The sequence below is a fragment of the Bremia lactucae genome, linkage group LG11 (assembly GCF_004359215.1).
Source record: "Bremia lactucae strain SF5 linkage group LG11, whole genome shotgun sequence".
Classification (NCBI taxonomy): Eukaryota; Oomycota; class Peronosporomycetes; order Peronosporales; family Peronosporaceae; genus Bremia; species Bremia lactucae.
The window spans coordinates 2,732,581-2,750,472 of NC_090620.1; the positions used below are offsets into that span (position 1 = coordinate 2,732,581).

At 45.9% G+C, this 17,892-nt stretch overlaps 3 protein-coding genes across 3 annotated transcripts; 2 read left to right on the plus strand and 1 right to left on the minus strand.

The window, feature by feature from the left end:
• The first annotated feature begins 9,838 nt into the window (after positions 1–9,838).
• Positions 9,839–12,675, plus strand: CCR75_006363 (uncharacterized protein). The gene is made up of 4 exons (XM_067964433.1): positions 9,839–10,158; positions 10,268–10,535; positions 10,602–10,764; positions 10,851–12,675. Exons 1-4 carry the CDS (start codon positions 10,136–10,138, stop codon positions 12,326–12,328), a joined length of 1,932 nt encoding a protein of 643 aa, XP_067823757.1. The 5' UTR covers positions 9,839–10,135; the 3' UTR covers positions 12,329–12,675.
• Positions 12,676–15,105: 2,430 nt separating this feature from the next.
• On the minus strand, positions 15,106–16,293 carry CCR75_006362 (uncharacterized protein; the record flags this gene model as incomplete). The annotated part of the gene is made up of 1 exon (XM_067964432.1): positions 15,106–16,293. One exon carries the CDS (start codon positions 16,291–16,293, stop codon positions 15,106–15,108), a length of 1,188 nt encoding a protein of 395 aa, XP_067823756.1.
• Positions 16,294–16,513: 220 nt separating this feature from the next.
• On the plus strand, positions 16,514–17,761 carry CCR75_006361 (uncharacterized protein; the record flags this gene model as incomplete). Its single annotated transcript, XM_067964431.1, has 2 exons — positions 16,514–16,888; positions 16,964–17,761. 2 exons carry the CDS (start codon positions 16,514–16,516, stop codon positions 17,759–17,761), a joined length of 1,173 nt encoding a protein of 390 aa, XP_067823755.1.
• Between the last annotated feature and the right edge of the window lie 131 nt (positions 17,762–17,892).

Sequence of the window (17,892 nt, forward strand, 5' to 3'; positions counted from 1 at the left end):
GTTAATAAATATATTATCTAAAAGGTAGATAATATTTAGAGGATATTACTTTAAATAGTAATATTCAGAAATCTTATCCATAAATAGGTATAGATCATTATATCGATTTATCCCGCAGACTAATCAACTGTAGATGTAAACAAAAGAGATAGACAGATAAGATAAGATAAGATTAGATTTCAATTGCATGTTTAGTATTATTTATGATTAAGTTAAAGTTAAAAGATAGAAAGAAGAGATACTTAATTATATTAATACAGTTTTCATTTAACCGTCTCTAACCTAGTTGCCTTAAAGAGAAGTCTTCCTCTGCACGTTCTAGTGTACGTGAAATAACGTAAGGCACCACTCGCAACTGAAGCAGTGCGAAGTAGACTTGTACTGAAGCAGTACAAGTTGTAGTGCCCCATTACAGAGCTGCTGTCCGTTTCGGTGGCAAGTAGTGCGCGAGAGGCGACCTCTGCAATTTAATCCACGCGCTTGCACTAGGCGCTAGACAGAGATTCTCGTTGATCCAGCAAGCGTTGGGCAATCCCACAAGCGAGATCTCTAGTCGCAGCTGCGACCGAGATTTCTATCACACAGAAGACCGCCTCTCGAACTTCGAGCTTTGCATAGCCGGACCTAGCGAGCTTACACTTGACGGCGTCAGAGGAAAGAGCAAAGACAGGTGTGCTGAAGGACTACACCAAGTCGGTTAGGTTTCTAAACGACATGAGCGCGTGGAGTAGTTTAAGCTGTCAGATATTGGCAACGTTTTCTGCTACGATAAGATCAACGGGATGAACTCTCGAATTTTTAAGTAAGTACAGCGATTCTATATTTAATTTAAGCTTTATTTTGGACTTGAAAATTCGCTGCGAGAATTCTATTACTTCAAAGTATTCAGACACTGAGTTAAAATGAAATATCTGAGCAGTTCAGCCAGAAATCTCGGAACGATATGGGAGTTAGCCCAAAAACCAAATTAATTATCGTGCTGCTTTCCCTCAAACAATATTGTAGCTGTTTTCTGCACACCCGAAAGGTGCTTTTAAAAGCCTATCCCATGTTTAGTATCGACGATTAAAGTATTAAAAAGTCATAGTCTTGCTTCGAGAATTTGAATATCCTTTACATAGGTAAGCCTGAACTGGGCTTGAGGACTACAATGGCTTTTGTGGAGTTTAGTGGCCATGTCTTGTTGGATAATGTCAGCCTCGTGTCTGTCGATACCAACGGGATCAATAAAATTGGTCACCGACTAATCGAGAATATTATCATGAATCTCAGCCTCTCATATGTTCATAAAACCAAACTTCGTGACTCGCATCATCTTGCTACGCTTGCTTTTCATCAAGATGCATGCTTTCAGCACAAATTATTCTTCAATGACTACAGTGCTACGACCTCCGCGTCGGTCTGGCGGTGTTCTCACCGTCTTGCGTTCTGATATTTTCGGGTATGAGACGGCAATAGATTTACAATAACTATATTTGCAAGGCAAATATCTGGTAGTTGAAATTGTTGTCAATCAAGCCTCACTCTTTATTTACAATGTGTGCCCGGTACACACTAAAGAAAAAAATTCTTTGAGCACCTACGCACATTAACTTAGGTGATCTAAACGCGGCACTTAATCCTGCTGATGATGCGTCTGGCACAAGATCCTTCCCATCAACTGGTAGAAGCGTGGCTAAATCGGTTAGAAGTTGTCGATCCGTAGAGAATTTATCATCCGAAAGGCCGTGTCTTTCGTGGCCCTATACCCGTCGGAACCGCTTTGACTATATCCTACTCTCTAACGATTTCGATAAATTAGTATGGTGATTCCAAGTATTTTGAGTCGAAGAGCGCAGGCGACCATTTGGCACAGCGCCTGACTCTCTGATTTATGGCCCAATTGCACGAATGTGGCTTCTCGCGTTTCCTGCAAGGCTACTTGACTACCTAAAAATTGTCTTAGCCATCGATACGAAAGCCCAAGACGCTCGGAGGCAACTACATTAGTCGTCTAATCCCGGGCAAGACTTGGCGTCAATAAAAGTGTGCTACAGCAGCGAGTGAGCTAGGTGCCGTACGTGAAAGAGCGACTCGTTACGTTTCTTGAATCTCCTTAAAAACGGACTTTGCTTATACTCTTGCAGCACCCGACGTAGCGATGTTTGTTGTAAGTCATTATTGTGCCGGCGAAATAAAGCGTAAACATGAGCACTGAACGTGGTATAGATCACTTGCAAAGTCGAGATGTTTGGCATCGATTTGTGTCACATGTACATCTGACTGTCGCGTTCAGACCACAGCAAGAGAAGAGTGATCGAACGGAGTGTATGCTACATGCACTCGATCTTCGATCGATGAGTATCCGACTTATTAAGGATTCTAGGCGGACGTCCGAGGGCCATGGCAATCCAACTTAGTGATCTCTGGAAGGAACGTTTCCAATGATTATTACCATCTAGCACGTCTGCTAGGGAACGTACTCGGAAGGTTTACGCCATGTGACAACGAAAACTTTGCTACGATGCACAAACTGCGGCGGAATTTTAATTTGTGAAGGAACACGCGACTGTATTGAAAAATCATATTCCCGTGAAACCAGATCGGCTCTTGCATCGCGTGCGTGAGTCTTGTGTGGTGTTCCAGATCCTGCCAATTCCATGAAGTTTAAACCATTTGCGCCGCATGATAAACACACCACCAGATTGGTAGATTGATCCAGTTTTGAGATCGAAGCCGTGGAGACGGGGATAAGTCAAGCTGACGTTGCGGAGACTCCAGTCGGGAAAGAAACCTGCAATGAGTCGTAGACCCGACGTGGTTTAATTGTAAAAATTGTTGGGTTAGCGTCACGCACAAACTGAAGAAGCGATTAAATTCGTTGCCGTTGTACGAGGCCCTCGGCTCAAAGTTTCTTCAATTTTTTAATTCTTTTAATTCAAGCTGTGCTGAGAGCTTATCCTTCAAAGTACTAAGTGTAAGGACCAGTCATCTTGCTCAGCCCTTGACCACTCATTTCGACTTACCTTTTAAACCATTCATTTTCTTTAATTCAATTTTACATATGCGCCATAATAAAAACAAGTAAAAAGGTTTGCGCAATTAGGAGAGATGATACTCAGTAAGAATTAGATTAAGGATAGGCGATACCTTAAGGAGTATACCAAAAGTATCGGTTAGTTAAACTAATTTTAATTCAGTCGTAATTTACTCTCATCCTGACAAGTGGTAGCACTTGTTGGTCCTCCGCCCGCTTCTCCGCCGTCCGCCGCTTCTCCGCCGTCCTCCGCCCGCTTCTCCGCCGTTCGCCGCTTCTCCGCCGTCCGCTCGCCTCTCCGCTGCACGCCCGCTTCTCCGCCGTCTGCCGCTTCTTCGCCGTCCGCTTGCTTCTTCGCGGTACGCTTGCTTCTTCGCTTTTCGCGCTTCGTGGGACTGCACTGCGTTGGATTGCGAAGTACTGCTTGTAGCGTGAGAGATTTCCGCTCGCAGCCAATAAGGTACTGCTTGTAGCGTGGGAATTTCCGCTCGCAGTCAACTGCTCCATCCCTTTGGAAGCGCTGCGTAGCAGTTTTGAGTGTGTGGCTTTCAGTATCCACTGTAATTCTAAGCGTCTGCCTAGGCAGATATAGTCGCTTAGTCTGTGTGAGGTTGGGTCCGGCTTAACTCGGTGAAACAGTTAATCCATCTGGGATAAGGTTTAATCTCTAACGCATTACGCCTAAGAGCTAAAGTAAGTCGTTGAGTTCTATGAGCAAGAAGAGAAAGGCTACTACTCAGATTCCGTTTGACTGCAGTAAGGCTTTCCTCTTTGAGTACGGTGAAAAGTCTTCAAAGACTGCGAACGATCTGCTTGCGTCTTTAAAAAAGACTCGGCGCATTGCAAAGATCTTAGCAAAGCAACTCACCAAGGAGAAAGCCTGCCTGCCCAAGCAAGGGTCCACCTTATCAGCTCCGCTACACGAAGTAGACGCGCTTTTGGAAGAAGCCGAGCGCACCATCTTAAAGGATCTTCGGTTTAACTTAAGAGACCTAAATAAACTAAACAACTAAGTCTTTTAAAAGTTCCGAACACATCTTCTTCCATTATGGGCCAACCCTCAAACGCCGAGCTAATGCAGCAAATGATGCATATGCTACAGCAACAACAAGAGTTGATCAAATCCTTGGCTAACTCCCAAAAAGAAGGTGGGCTTAAGGTGGACGGGCTAAGAATACCGACGTATAGCGGAAGGAGTGAAGAGTCGGTTCGACTTTATTACGCGCAAGTACAGCAATATTTTATTGCGCGCGGTACGAAGTGGAGAGAAGACGCAATGGCTCCTCAAGTACTTGCCGTACTAGGAAGTTCATTGCGCGGACCAGCAGCACAATGGTTCTTGCTGCATCAATCAGAAATTCACTCAGTCGACGAGTTTTTTCTAGCAGTGGAAAAGGAATTTGTTCCTGCGGATCTACAGCAACGTCTTCGAGACGACCTGCATCGGCTGAGACAAGCCAGTTGCAAAGGCTTAATGGACTACATTGCGAAATTTCGACACATTATTTCGCAAGTTGAGGACATGACTGAGATAGACCAAATAATCTATTTTCAACGAGGATTAAAAACAAGAACGCAAGAAGAAGTTCAATACCGACGGGGAAATACACTGTCGGAGGCTATTACTGTGGCGCTCGACTTTGAACGCGCACATTCGGTTGGTTATAATCACCATATCGCAACAACCCCTCGTCCTGGTCCACCAAATGTGGCCAGAGAATTAAACAATGAGCCAGAGCTGATGGAAATCGACAATGCTCGGCCATTTCATAGGTCTTCTCGCGTCCATAGCCGACGTCCAAATAAACCAAAGTGTGCGTACTGCAAAAAACTGGGGCACACGATTCAGCAGTGTTACAAGCGCAGGAACCAGCAAAATAGTCGCGGCAACGGATATCGTCGCGAGCGTGCAAACGTAAACTATTTCGAGAATGAGTCAGTCGAAGAAGAAACCATCGCGACTGTGTCAGATGAAAATATCACTACACTAAGTGAAGCTGACTTTGCTTCCTTCACGGGAAAAGATTTGATCGTCAAAAAGGGTCATCTTGACGATCGTGCTGTTAAAATAATGCTCGATTCTGGCGCCACATGCAATGTGGTAAAGCCGGGGTTGCTGCAACGCGTCACGTCTGAAGTGGCAATTCAAGTCACTCGTTTCGACGGCACTAATACCACCAAAAGAAAGGTGAAGAAAGGAGTCGCAAATATCTTCTTTGATGGTAATCAATTTTCTGACATTCCGGTCATCGAGTGGCCAATGAGCCCAAGATGTAATTCTGGGTAAGCCTTGGTTTACTGCGCACGAGCCAATAATAAATTGGCGTACTCATCAAGTTTCGTTCAAAGGTGGTAACATACCACAGGATGAGGTTTTTGAACCGGTCATTATTTCCTCTGCCGACTTTTCAAGGAAATTGAAGACATCAAAATACGAAGAGGTCTATCGTGTCAAAATTTATCAAGAATCGGAATCTACAAAACCTCGGGAAAAACGGTTGAAGTCTTTACTTGATTCCTATAAAGATGTATTTCCGGAGAAGTTACCGAATTCATTGCCTCCTAATCGGTCAGTTGAATTTGAAATCAATATGCAACCCGGTGCGCAACCGAGTAATCGTCCGCCGTTTCGACTTTCACAAGTTGAACAAAATGCTTTACAGAAGTTTGTCGATGAGAACCTTTCCCGCGGATGGATCGAGCTTTCAGACTCGCCGTGGGTATCAAACATCTTTGGTATTCCTAAAAAGGACCCAAAAACCGGTACGAGTGTATCTCGTTCGGAATGGATTCGATCCGGAAACGCAAATATTTTGCTCCGTTGGGTGATTGACTTTCGTTACGTCAACTCAAAGTCAGTCGTCCCTAAAATACCTTTGCCGCGAATCGATGAATTGTTCGATAAAATGCAAGGTATGAGCTATTTCACAGTCATTGACTTAGCTCAGGGGTACCATCAGATGCGTATCCATCCGGATAGCAAGAAGTACACTGCGTTTCGTACATCTAATGAGACGTATCAGTGGTGCGTTGCTCCGATGGGTCTTGCTGGAATGCCTGGCATTTGGTCGCGCTTGATGCGTGTACTTTTTGGAAAGTTCCCATTTGTTGTGGTATATTTGGATGATATCTGCATATTTTCCGTCTCTTATGACGAACTTTTTGGCCATCTTGCTATCGTGTTCGACGAATTACGCAAGGAAACGCTATTCGCTCACATCGGCAAGTGCAAGTTTGCGCGTCAAGAGGTCAGCTTTTTGGGGCACACTGTTTCCAACAAAGGATTATCCGTTGATAATACGAAGACGGAAGCAATCGCTAAATGGCCACCACCGACCTCCGTAAAGGAATTGCAAAGTTTTCTTGGTCTTGCTGGTTATTATCGCCGCTTTATTCATCAGTTTGCGCACATAGTTCTGCCATTGAGTCATCTTGTTAAGAAAGATTCTCCATGGCTGTGGAATGCAGAACAGGAAGATTCCTTCGCAAGGCTGAAGTCTGCCTTACAAGCTGCACCTGTGCTGACTCTGCCCAACTTTTCACGCCCGTTTGTACTGACTACGGATGCATCAGGGTCGTGCGTGGGAGGTGTTTTATCGCAATTTCTCAATGGACATGACCATCCAATAGCGTTTTATTCAAAGAAGCTTGGAGTCCATGAGATTAATTGGCCTGCTCATGAAAAGGAGCTATTTGCAATTAAAGCGGGGTTAGACAAATGGCGTCATTACCTTTATGGTCACCAGTTTGAGATTTTCACGGACAATAGCGCCTGCTCTTGGCTGCTTCATCATCCGAAAGTCTCGCCGAAATTGGCTCGATACTTGACCACCTTCGCTCAATATACGTTTACTATACACCACATTAATGGTGCTTTAAACGTCGTAGCTGATGCGCTTTCGCGCCGGCCTGATGATACTGTCGTGGACAATATCCACTTCCATAAGTGCGATTCTAGTTGCCAACAACGAGGTACACGTTTACTTTGCTCACCCTCGGTGCCAACTCTGCCCCGGGAGGAGGCTGAGGCTCTGCAAGTTGCCACCTTAATGACAGCGTCGTATGTCGAGTTGTCACCAGAAGTTCGCAAGCTACTTCAACAAGGCTACGCCAGAGATGCTGAGTTTAAAGAAGCATGGAAAAACTCAGAAGCAAGCTCATTGTTTGTCAAGCAAGAAGACTTGCTGTTTTTGCGCACGTCAAATAAGCTTACACGTCTTTGCGTGCCCAGCAACAACCGTTTGCGAACGAAAGTTATATCGGAATATCATGATTCGGCAATTGCTGCTCATCCGGGCAATCGCAGAACATACTTGCGAGTGGCTCAGTGGTATTACTGGAAATCGTTGCAGAAAGACGTCAAGGAATATGTCAAAACCTGTGAAACCTGCGCACGTTGGAAACATGATAATCAACGAAAAAACGGATTACTCATGCCAATTCCAATACCAGAGGCTTGCTGGCAAGTGGTGTCAATGGACTTCATAACAGGGCTTCCTATGTCCAATGGATTTGATGCCATCCTAACGGTTGTCGATAAGTTGTCCAAACGAACGAAGTACGCAGCAGTGCACGTTAAGGATGATGCATGCACAACAGCAAAAGTATTTTTTGATGCTGTAGTTCGGCACCATGGTCTTCCAGAAGTTATCATTAGTGACCGAGATAGCAAGTTCACGTCCATGTTTTGGAAGTCTTTGATGACGATCATCGGTGTTCGTCTAAGTATGACAACTGCTCATCGGGCTCAAGCCGATGGACAGAGCGAGCGACAGAACCTTGCGGTAGAAGACGCACTAAGATGCATGGTATCTTACCATGGCACTGACTGGACCGAACACTTGGGAAGCATAGAGTATGCGCACTCTACACTGGTTAGTGCATCCACCGGATACTCTCCCTTCGAAATAGATACGGGAAGAAAGGAACGCTCTACATGGCAGAAGGCTCTAGGCTGGAATAGTCAACCAAAGGAGATTGACGTATACGCAAAAGAGTTTATCGAAGAACGAACAAAGATCATCGATCAGGCTCGCAGAAATCTCCTAAAAGCACAAGCTTCGCAAAAGCAATATTACGATCAAAAACGCCGAATAAATCAAGTTGAATTCAAGGTTGGAGATCTAGTTATGCTTGATACTCGCAGAATATCGTTGAAACATGCTGCGAAAGATATGGGGACACCACGAGCTAAGTTTGCGGCAAGAAAGGTGGGACCATTCGAAATTATCAAAATGATTAATCCGAATGTGGCAAGGCTTAAGTTACCACAAAGTATGAATAAGATTAATCCAACCTTTAATGTCGATGTTCTATCAAAGTATGAACCGACACCAGAAAAATTTCGAAGTCGTCCGATACCGAAAGCATCCAAATTCGTGGATAATGGCACAGCGGATCATCTTCAAGTTATTGAACGTCTCTTGAAGAAAAGCCAGTTCAATCGTCAACCATACTGGCTCGTACAATGGCATGGCGAAACTAAGGAAGAAGCCAGTTGGGAAAAAGAGAAAAATATTCGCCATGTCTCCCACTGGAAGGATCTCGTCGCCAACTTCAATCAGCGTCAACGAGAGATCAAATCGGGGAGGATGTAAGGACCAGTCATCTTGCTCAGCCCTTGACCACTCATTTCGACTTACCTTTTAAACCATTCATTTTCTTTAATTCAATTTTACATATGCGCCATAATAAAAACAAGTAAAAAGGTTTGCGCAATTAGGAGAGATGATACTCAGTAAGAATTAGATTAAGGATAGGCGATACCTTAAGGAGTATACCAAAAGTATCGGTTAGTTAAACTAATTTTAATTCAGTCGTAATTTACCCTCATCCTGACACTAAGACGTGTTGAATCATCAGCAACGAACATGCTGGTAATTGTGAAGTCAGATACCATGTTCCTCATGGTGCCCGAGGAGGTTCCCAAGCGGTTCAATCACCAGAAGAATAACAATGCTGAGAGCGAATTACCTTGTTTGACACCCCGTGTTGGTCGTTTGGCTTCTTGCACGTGACCAGTAATTATGAGACGCGCTTTTGGATGGGCAGGAGTTGCACTCAACGTTGGAACTCTTCACCACAACCCATCCAGTCGAAAATTTTAAACATGTAGTTCCATTGACCCGTTCATACGCCTTTTCGAAATCGAGAAAAACAACATATTCATCGGTGTTCCATCTCGTAACAAGGTCCTGAAGATCAGATAGAAAACAAACGTGTTGGTGCATTGAACGACCTTTCCAAAAGCCTTTTGGTCAAGATGTACAAGTTTGAATAAATACATCTGAAGGCCGAAAGCAAGCACCTCCGATAGAACTTTCACATTATCACACTGAGCGCGATGGGCCTGTAATTCACAGGGTTTTCACGCTCGCCTTTCATATGCAGTCGACTGGTGGCAGACTGTCGCTAGTTCACCCCGAGCAAGTTAAAAGCTTAAAACTATCTCGATTTTGAAGCAATCTATAAACACATCTCGTGCCACTTGATAGAAAGCTGCTGTTCGTAGTCGTATTATAACTATTTAAAATTTAATACAGACACCTTTACAATACGTCTGAACTGGGCACAAATTAAACATTGTGAAAAGTCTACAGATTACTGGGTCCGATACGATATATTCGATCTTATTTTTCGAAGCGATGCAATATCTCATAGAATTTAGCAATGCAATACTCTAAAAGGAGCATTTCGGCCCTTCAGCCAATCCGCGAGCACTATTGCGAAAAATTGACCACTTACCGCTCCTCATCGTAAACATATTGTAAGCTTGAAACAAAACCAACACGCCGATCGAACGACATCCAAAGTGCGAGAAGCTTTGCAGCGAAGACGACAGCACAGCCTGCGTCTTGTTCTTGATACTCACATACCGCTCGCATCTATTGTTGTCGGCAACGTTTAAATTGAGCCTCGCTCCTACAAATTACGCGCCGCTTCTTTCGTGAGACCAAGAATTCTTGCGCTGTAGCAACTCGCGTCAGACCGAGCGACAGACCTCACAGCGCGACATTAAAGACTTCTAGCGGCGCACATAGTGACAGCCAATAGTATTTTTCGCACACGTCTTCTACGACGCCAAGTTGGCTCGAATTTAGCGCAGTAGGCGACGTGAAAATGACCGACACAACTAAGTTAGGGTGAGTTGCTACGTGCTGCTTTACTGACTCGTTTGTAGCCTTGACAAGGCTAACACACGATGCTTAAAGTGAGGCTTTTAACAGATCATGTACTGACTCTTTATGATAGAAAAATATTCATCGGGGGCCTCTCGTATGAGACGACGGATGGTACGGACTTCCAAGTTCAGTCAAGAGGGAGATTTACTAATAAAGAAATGCATTCTGTAGAAAAGCTCCGGTCGTACTTTGGGACGTATGGCATCGTAACGGATGCCGTGGTGATGAAAGACCCCATTACACGGCGATCACGAGGATTTGGCTTTATTACCTACGCAGATCCATTGTGCGTCGATCGAGCCTTGGCCCAGCCTAATCACATTCTAGACAGTCGTCGCGTACGTATAACCTCATATTGGCAATGGCTGCTACTTGCCCTCACGCGCTTGTTGTGTCTAAATTAGGTCGAAGCGAAGCGTGCAGTTCCTCGCGCTGAAAGCTTGCGCGATATTGGCACTGGCTTACCATCGAGTCGTCCCACTGGGAGCAATTCTCTCGCTACTACTGGCGCCCATGGTGCGACGAAAAAAATCTTTGTCGGCGGGTTACATTATGAAACAAAAGATGGTACGTTTTGCATTTCCAGGGGTACACAAATATTGCAAAATGACTTATTGAAAAACAATTTTATTGTTGTTTGCAATACTCTGTAGCGGATTTTAAACAATATTTTTCGCAGTATGGCAAAGTCGTGTCGGCTGAAGTGATGTTTAATCGTGAAACGAACAAGTCACGAGGGTTTGGATTCGTCATTTTTGAGAACGAAACAAGTGTCGAGCTCGTGCTACAAGAGAAAAACCACGTGATTGATAGCAAGTCAGTGGAAGTAAAGCGAGCCGTTCCACGGACGGATGTCCCACCTCCGCGGTCAATTTCGTCGCGTGGTGATTCATTTAGTGGTCCATCAGGTCCAGGATCGATTGGCAGTATGGATGAACTAAGTACGACCACAACGCCGCCAGTGTCACTTTCGGGAAGCGTTCCATCCTCGAGTGGTTTTGTAGCTGCAATGCGAGCAGACAAGTTCGACCGTGGCGGAACGAGCTCTGCGAATCTCATGCCGAATGGGATGCTCAGTGGGTACGCTGCTGCCGTTCGGTACGGGAGTCTGAAAAGCCCGAATGCTATGCTGTCTTCGAAGGGAGTATCTTCGCCACGACCGCGGTCGTGTCATGGAGATCTGCATACGAGGAACGGTATTGCTTTGGATACTTGTGCGATTAGTGGCGTTGCAGATGCTCTCTCGAGTCTTGTGCTTGGGGATGGACTCTCGAATTGTGGAATCGAGGCTTTATGTGGAGGCACTGTTGCTACCTCGCCACCGCTTTCGGCGGGTTCCTCGCGTGGATCGTCCGACCAGATCATGGAAGCTGTAACGAGGAATGGCCACATGTCGCCGTTAGATGTTGCGTATCATCCGCTTAATAATGATCCCGTGATTGAGCAATGGAGGCTCTCTCCGAATTTAGGTCCGCAATTGTCGCCACGGGCCCCGCTTGGGTCTCCGTCCAAGTCGGGCTTTCTTCCTCATGGCATTGTGGATACTACTACAGAGCACACGTCTAGTTTGTCGTGGCAAGCGACGCCGTGGCAACACCAATCGTGGGGTTCTTCCCCTTTGTCACGAGGCCCACAGCAGCCACAACAGCCTCCACTCCCACCCGCTCCTGCTCCGTTATTCTCAATATTCTCGAATCAATGCAGTGGAGGTACGTCGTTAGATGGATCAAGTCCATGGCCTACGAACAGTGATGCTACATATAGCAGCAACAAGGACAATGCTGTGAATGATGGGTTTGGCCACGGAATGATGGGCATTGGGCTTTCGATTGATACTGGATTTGGCCTTACCGATAATGGTCGAAGTGCCTTTGGCATAAGCTCAGAGAACGACAATGTCGCTTCGTACTCTTCATTAAGTAGCTATTTGAAGTCCGAGTATCGTCCTGCGGACCAAGAGCGGCACCATCAGGATCCTGGAAGCGCTAAGGAATTGCTGGAGTCGGTATCGTTTGGTGACATGATGACTAGTGACGTGGCATCGGATGCCGATGAATTACGGAAGGAGGCCATCTTTTTGGACTATGACGTGCCATCCTCTGCAGCAGAGTATCGTCGACAGTATAGATAGGTAAATGATTGACGCGTTTCTAGCAAGGTACTCGAGGCATCGTCAAAAGCGCAAAGATGCTTGGACGTCGTTGGCATGCGTTCGTGGTTCAAGCTAATGTTTCGTTGGCCATGTCATGATCATTAGTCTGGCAATTGTTTTTTTCTTTCAAGACACAAAAGCGGGAATTACTGCAGTTGCGATATGATGATTGAAAGATGAAAAAGTCGATGGGAAGGTTTGAGACGGGAAATATCTAGTTGGTAGCAAAATAGTGAAGTAGAACGATAGGACGAAAATACAGACATTTGCTCGTAAAGCCCTGTTCTCGTACTTGTGTAATCGTTTGTAAGGGCATATTTGCAATGTCTTATTCGATGCTCCAAATGGACACGAGCTGGGCAGGCTCCGATGAAGAAAATCAATGGCGTCGTACGTTTTGTCAAGTACCGTTTAGCGCGATTTACGAGCATGCAGATAAGGGAAAGCGTAGCCTGAAAGAACTAGTTGCATTCATTCGGTGTACAGCGCAGGCAGAGCGTGGCGCGAGCGAGCAGCTCCGAGAGCTCGCATTTTCGGAAATTGGTAAATTAGAGGAGCCCGGGACGGGTATTCGGCGTGCGTTGTTCGAGCTTAAAGATTTTATAGATGCTAGCAGTCAGCAGCAGCTGATCATGGCGCAAGTGCTGGACGAGCAGGTCGCAGAACCGCTGGAGTCGCTAAAAGACGCGTCCGAGACGTATATTCAGACACTGAAAGGCGTGATCTTGAATGCTAATAACGAGTACGAGAAAGCTGCAGCTGCTCATTGCAGAGAAGATAATCGACTGAAGAGAGCTACGATGGAATTGCGGGAATCGCGAGACAGACAGAGGCTCGCGTTGCATGTACGCGGATACACGGACGGATTAACAGAGACAGAGATTTACGATTGTTTAATTGATGCAGGAAATTGGAGTGCCAGTGTTTGAGTTGCAGAGATTGGCTACTCGCGTTTCGAAATGTGAAGAAGAGCAGGCTCAGGCCGTTATGGCTCGCGCACGGGCAAAGACGACGCTGTATAATCAAATTATTGCAAGGGATGAAATGACCATGGCTGTGAGTGTTGCGTATCAGAAAGCAGAGGAAGAACGACTCGATCAGCTTAGTACAAGTCTTCATCGATTTGTTCACGTGGAAAAGGAGCGATTGCAGCGTTCGCAACAAATGTTGACGACACTTGAGACTCATGTCCAGAGTTTAAGTCGAGCGGAAGATATTCAATTGCTCATTCACAATCAACGGGATCCGGATAATTTGCATTTTCAAGGCAAGGCATTGGCGTTGCTGGATTGGCAGTGGAACAAGGCGCAAGGGAATCGTTTATTGAAGTCGAGAGAGCAATCGCTTGGTCTGTCAGAATGTCGACGCAGCATTGAAAATGGCTTAATCACCTCGCCAGCTTCTCGAGCGGATTCAGATACCATTTCATTCTCTGTGAGTCATGATGTTGTCGATAATAATGCCGAACAAACGATTGGTTCACTAGACAGTCCACAAACCGTTCTCAAGCAGACACCCATGAGCACTGCGCTTCATCAATGTTTTTATGAAGATGTTGAGTCTTATGCTCCGGTTAGTGATGAGAGTGATGATTTGTTAAAAGAACTTCCTCGAGATCTATTTAGCGTTGATAGTTGTGGTAGTAGCTCAACGAAAGCGCCAACGATTTCATCGATTGACGGTCTTGTACGTGAAACTTGCACGACGGCGGAAGGACGTGCTTTATTTGTAAAATGTTTGAATCGACAGCGCAGCTTAGAGACTCAAGTCAAAGACCATGCCAGTTTTGAAATTCTTGTCACATGTTTTAATGCTTTCCTTGATGAATGTGTCCGCGAAGATGATGTCAAAGCGGCAAAGACAGCCATGATCTTGGCTGAAACGTTCTATATGCCGAAAATAAAACCAAGGCAAGCTCAATCAAACGAAGATGAACAAGATCCTGATGGGTCACCACGACATGAACGTAGTCAAACTCAAATGGACGATGCCGACGTTTTAGCGTGGCGAAGGCCGTACTTGTGTGCAGATAGCAAAAGTCTTTCCAGTAATAATTGCAAGGAATTGCTTCAACATGTGGATCATACTCATCCTCTGCTTCATGGAGGAGGAATTGGACGTGGAGCTACACGTACATACCTGCAAATGGAAGTCAAAAATCATATTATATGGAAATCCCCTTCGGTCAGTATGGCCTACTTTGTCAACGACATCTTTCAGTCTTCTCACAATAATTATGCTTGTATCATGTGTTGCCTTAAGTTCTGGGAAAAAGCACTTTTAATAGCAATTGGCGAGGAACTTCATCGGACACCTCAGCCATGTCCGTGGGAGGAGCTTTCGAGTGAGACCGCCAAGCACAATGGTAGACTTTAAGCTGCTTTTTGACTCAATATGATTTGAGCTATAATGACGTGTTGCTAATTATATAAAATAGGATTATCATCCCGCAAAGAGGCTGTTTGCCGTGTTCACAACATCGTGTTTGGCCAGCTGGGCTCGTATACGCTTAGCATGCTCGAGTTCGACGTTCCACTTCCACAGATTGAGTCGTTCGTGGAGACCATGTGTGATGCTCATGAGTTGACTGAAGACCAGCGCTTTCTTCTGCGGAAGAACCTAAGAGAAATTTACGCAACGCTACAGTGAGGACAATCAACTTTAGGCTAAGAAAGTATGCTTTTAAAAGATGTCATTACGATACCAAGGCGATCTCAAATGAGAAAATATAGAGCTGCTTACCACTAGATTCTATCTCAATTCAAGCGCTCGATGACCATGGCGCCAGCGCCACCACCACCGTTGCAAATGGCCGCACAGCCGATAGTTGCATCTTTCTCTTTAAGGACATTAATGAGCGTACCCACAATACGCGTACCAGACATGCCAATGGGGTGGCCAATCGCAACGGCACCGCCGTTCACGTTGATACGGTCATGCTGGATGTCCATAAGCTGCATGTTCGCCAGCGCCACAACTGCAAAAGCCTCATTAATCTCGTGGTAGTCTACGTCGCTCATCTCAAGCTTGGCGTGGTGCAAAGCTAATGGCACCGCCATAGACGGTGCAATCGTAAATTCCATTGGGTCCTGTGCGGCATCAGCAAAGCCCCGAATTCGCGCCAAAGGAGGTACTCCTAATTCACGAGCCTTCGCTCCGGTCATTAATACCATGGCAGCTGCGCCATCATTTAGTGATGGCGCGTTGGCCGCTGTAATGGTGCCATTACTCTTAAATGGCGTACGTAGGGTCGGAATTTTCTCTGGTTTGGTGCTGTACATCTCCTCGTCTTTGTCAATAATCTTGGATTGATTGCCCCGTCCCTTAATCGTCACGGGTGTGATCTCGGTCTTGAAAAATCCTCTATCACTAGCATCTACTGCACGGCGATAGCTCTCGATAGCATACGCGTCCTGCTCCTCACGGGTAAAGCCAAAGTCTTGTGCACACTTCTCACCGCACATTCCCATATGCTGGTCGTTGTAAGGATCCCATAGACCATCGTGGATCACGCCGTCCACCAGCGAGCCGTGGCCCAAACGGTAGCCCGTGCGAGCTTTAGGGATATAGTACGGAGCGTTTGACATGCTTTCAAATCCACCTGCGAGTATGATCTGCTGGCTGCCACTCAGGAGGCTCTGTGCACCAAAAGCCAATGCTTTCATGCCGGATGCGCAAACCTTGTTAATCGTCGTACACGGAATCGAGGAAGGAAAACCCGCCTTGAGAATAGACTGGCGCGCTGGCGCTTGTCCAATGCCAGCGCTGACTACGTTTCCTAGATACGCCTCCTGAATCTGCTTCGGATCGAGGTTGGCGCGCTTGACGGCCGCAGCGTTGGCGATGGCGCCTAGCTCTGGTGCATGCAGTGACGCGAATGAGCCATTAAAGCAAGTGATAGGCGTACGCGCATAGCTCACGATGACGACGTCAGTATCAGCCATAGCTGTGCTGAAGAGGCGGCGCGAAGCCGGTGCGATCCGACGCATCATCCGCTTTTGCAATAGGAGGTAAATCTGAAAATGAAGTTTCCCCTGATCATCACTCTACTTTCGCGCATTCAAGCAATCTGATTGGATGCAATCTTCAAGTTGAGGCGAGATAAGGGCAAAGTGGTCCACACTATTACAATTGCGTTGAAAAGAAGAGCTACATCATTGTGGAATGCTATTTCTAGAGCAGACCCGAGGCTTTGCTCTAGAAGACGGTGGAAAAAATGTAGCAGCGCCATCATTTTTTGAGCTCGTAATGCAGGAGCGTATGACATCAAGTATTAAGCCAGCAATTGAGTACTTGGTGTCGGTTCTGTGCGAGTCGTTTCCGAACCTGGCGCTGCTGACACCAGTACGTCGACTGGACGAAAGCTATACGCTGCTGCGTTTATGCATTGAGTACTATTTCCTATCCAAGTACGATAGTCTTGTAACAGAAAGATTGTACGGCATGAAGCGGGTCATGCATATGAATGTTAAACGGGATGCAGAACCGACAACGAGGTCTTCGACACCCCGAGTCAGGACATTTACGCTGCTGTTAGCTGTACGTCATTGTTTGAATTCGCATCATAAAAGCGGCGTGCGTTTTGTTTAAAATACTTAATAGTTGTTACTGTAGGTTATTGTGCCTTACCTCAAGTCAAAGCTCGACACATATTACAAGGAAGCAGCGGAGCAGTTGATGACAAGGAGGACGACGTCGGATACTGGTGGCAGAGAGCAGCAGATGGGAGCATTTACACGCCGTCTGAACATTTTCCAGTACTTGTGGACTTTAAAGAAGGGATTTGTGGCATCATATCCATTCGCGCACTTCGCGTATGAGGGCGTCTTCTTCTTGTACAAGTTGCTCTATTTGTTTGGAGATACGCCATATTTTACGCCTTTTTTAAGGCTGGTGAGGATGAAGCTAGTGAAAGTTACGCTCGATGATGAGTCAACACTTCAGCAGAATGAAGCGATGAATCGCAAGAAAAAATTAAACCAAATGGATGGACCCGGTTGGATTAATGGGGTGCGGCGATTAGCGTTCCGCACGACGTGGACAATGCTCGATCACTCGTACGTGCTTCTGCTTTTAGGCGTTGCAGGATATAAGCTCGTCGAATGGATGTATCTGGACGAGGGAGTGGCGGCCAAATTGCGAATGACTGGTACAAACGCACCGATTCCACCTCCACCAGTTCCGCCGCAAATATCAGACCAAGCATCGACGGTTATCACGATGGACCCGACCTTGTGCCCGCTGTGTAAGAAGACACGAGTCAATCCGGCTATGACACCTTCCGGCTTCGTGTTTTGCTTCGTTTGCATTCATCGCCACGTAGAGCGGCATGGAAAGTGTCCCGTGACGCAGGAAGAGTGCGAGGGTGCGGCAATAATCAAACTGTATGAGGATGCTCGAGTTTCATCATAGAAGTAAACTTTGAGCAAGAATATTAAGCTTATTGAGGTATGGACCGATGTACGAGATCCGATGTTAGAACGGACTGTTGTGATGTGATTTGAAAGAAACGCCGGACTATCAAGATAACACTACACGAAACC

What these genes read in the sequence shown, in the direction of transcription:
- CCR75_006363 (XM_067964433.1), top strand. Translation starts at nt 10,136, where the DNA reads ATGACCGACACAACTAAGTTAGG. An exon ending in ACCGACACAACTAAGTTAGG is followed by an intron (nt 10,159 to 10,267) that starts GTGAGTTGCTAC and finishes TCTTTATGATAG; the next exon opens with AAAAATATTCATCGGGGGCC. An exon ending in ACATTCTAGACAGTCGTCGC is followed by an intron (nt 10,536 to 10,601) that starts GTACGTATAACC and finishes TGTCTAAATTAG; the next exon opens with GTCGAAGCGAAGCGTGCAGT.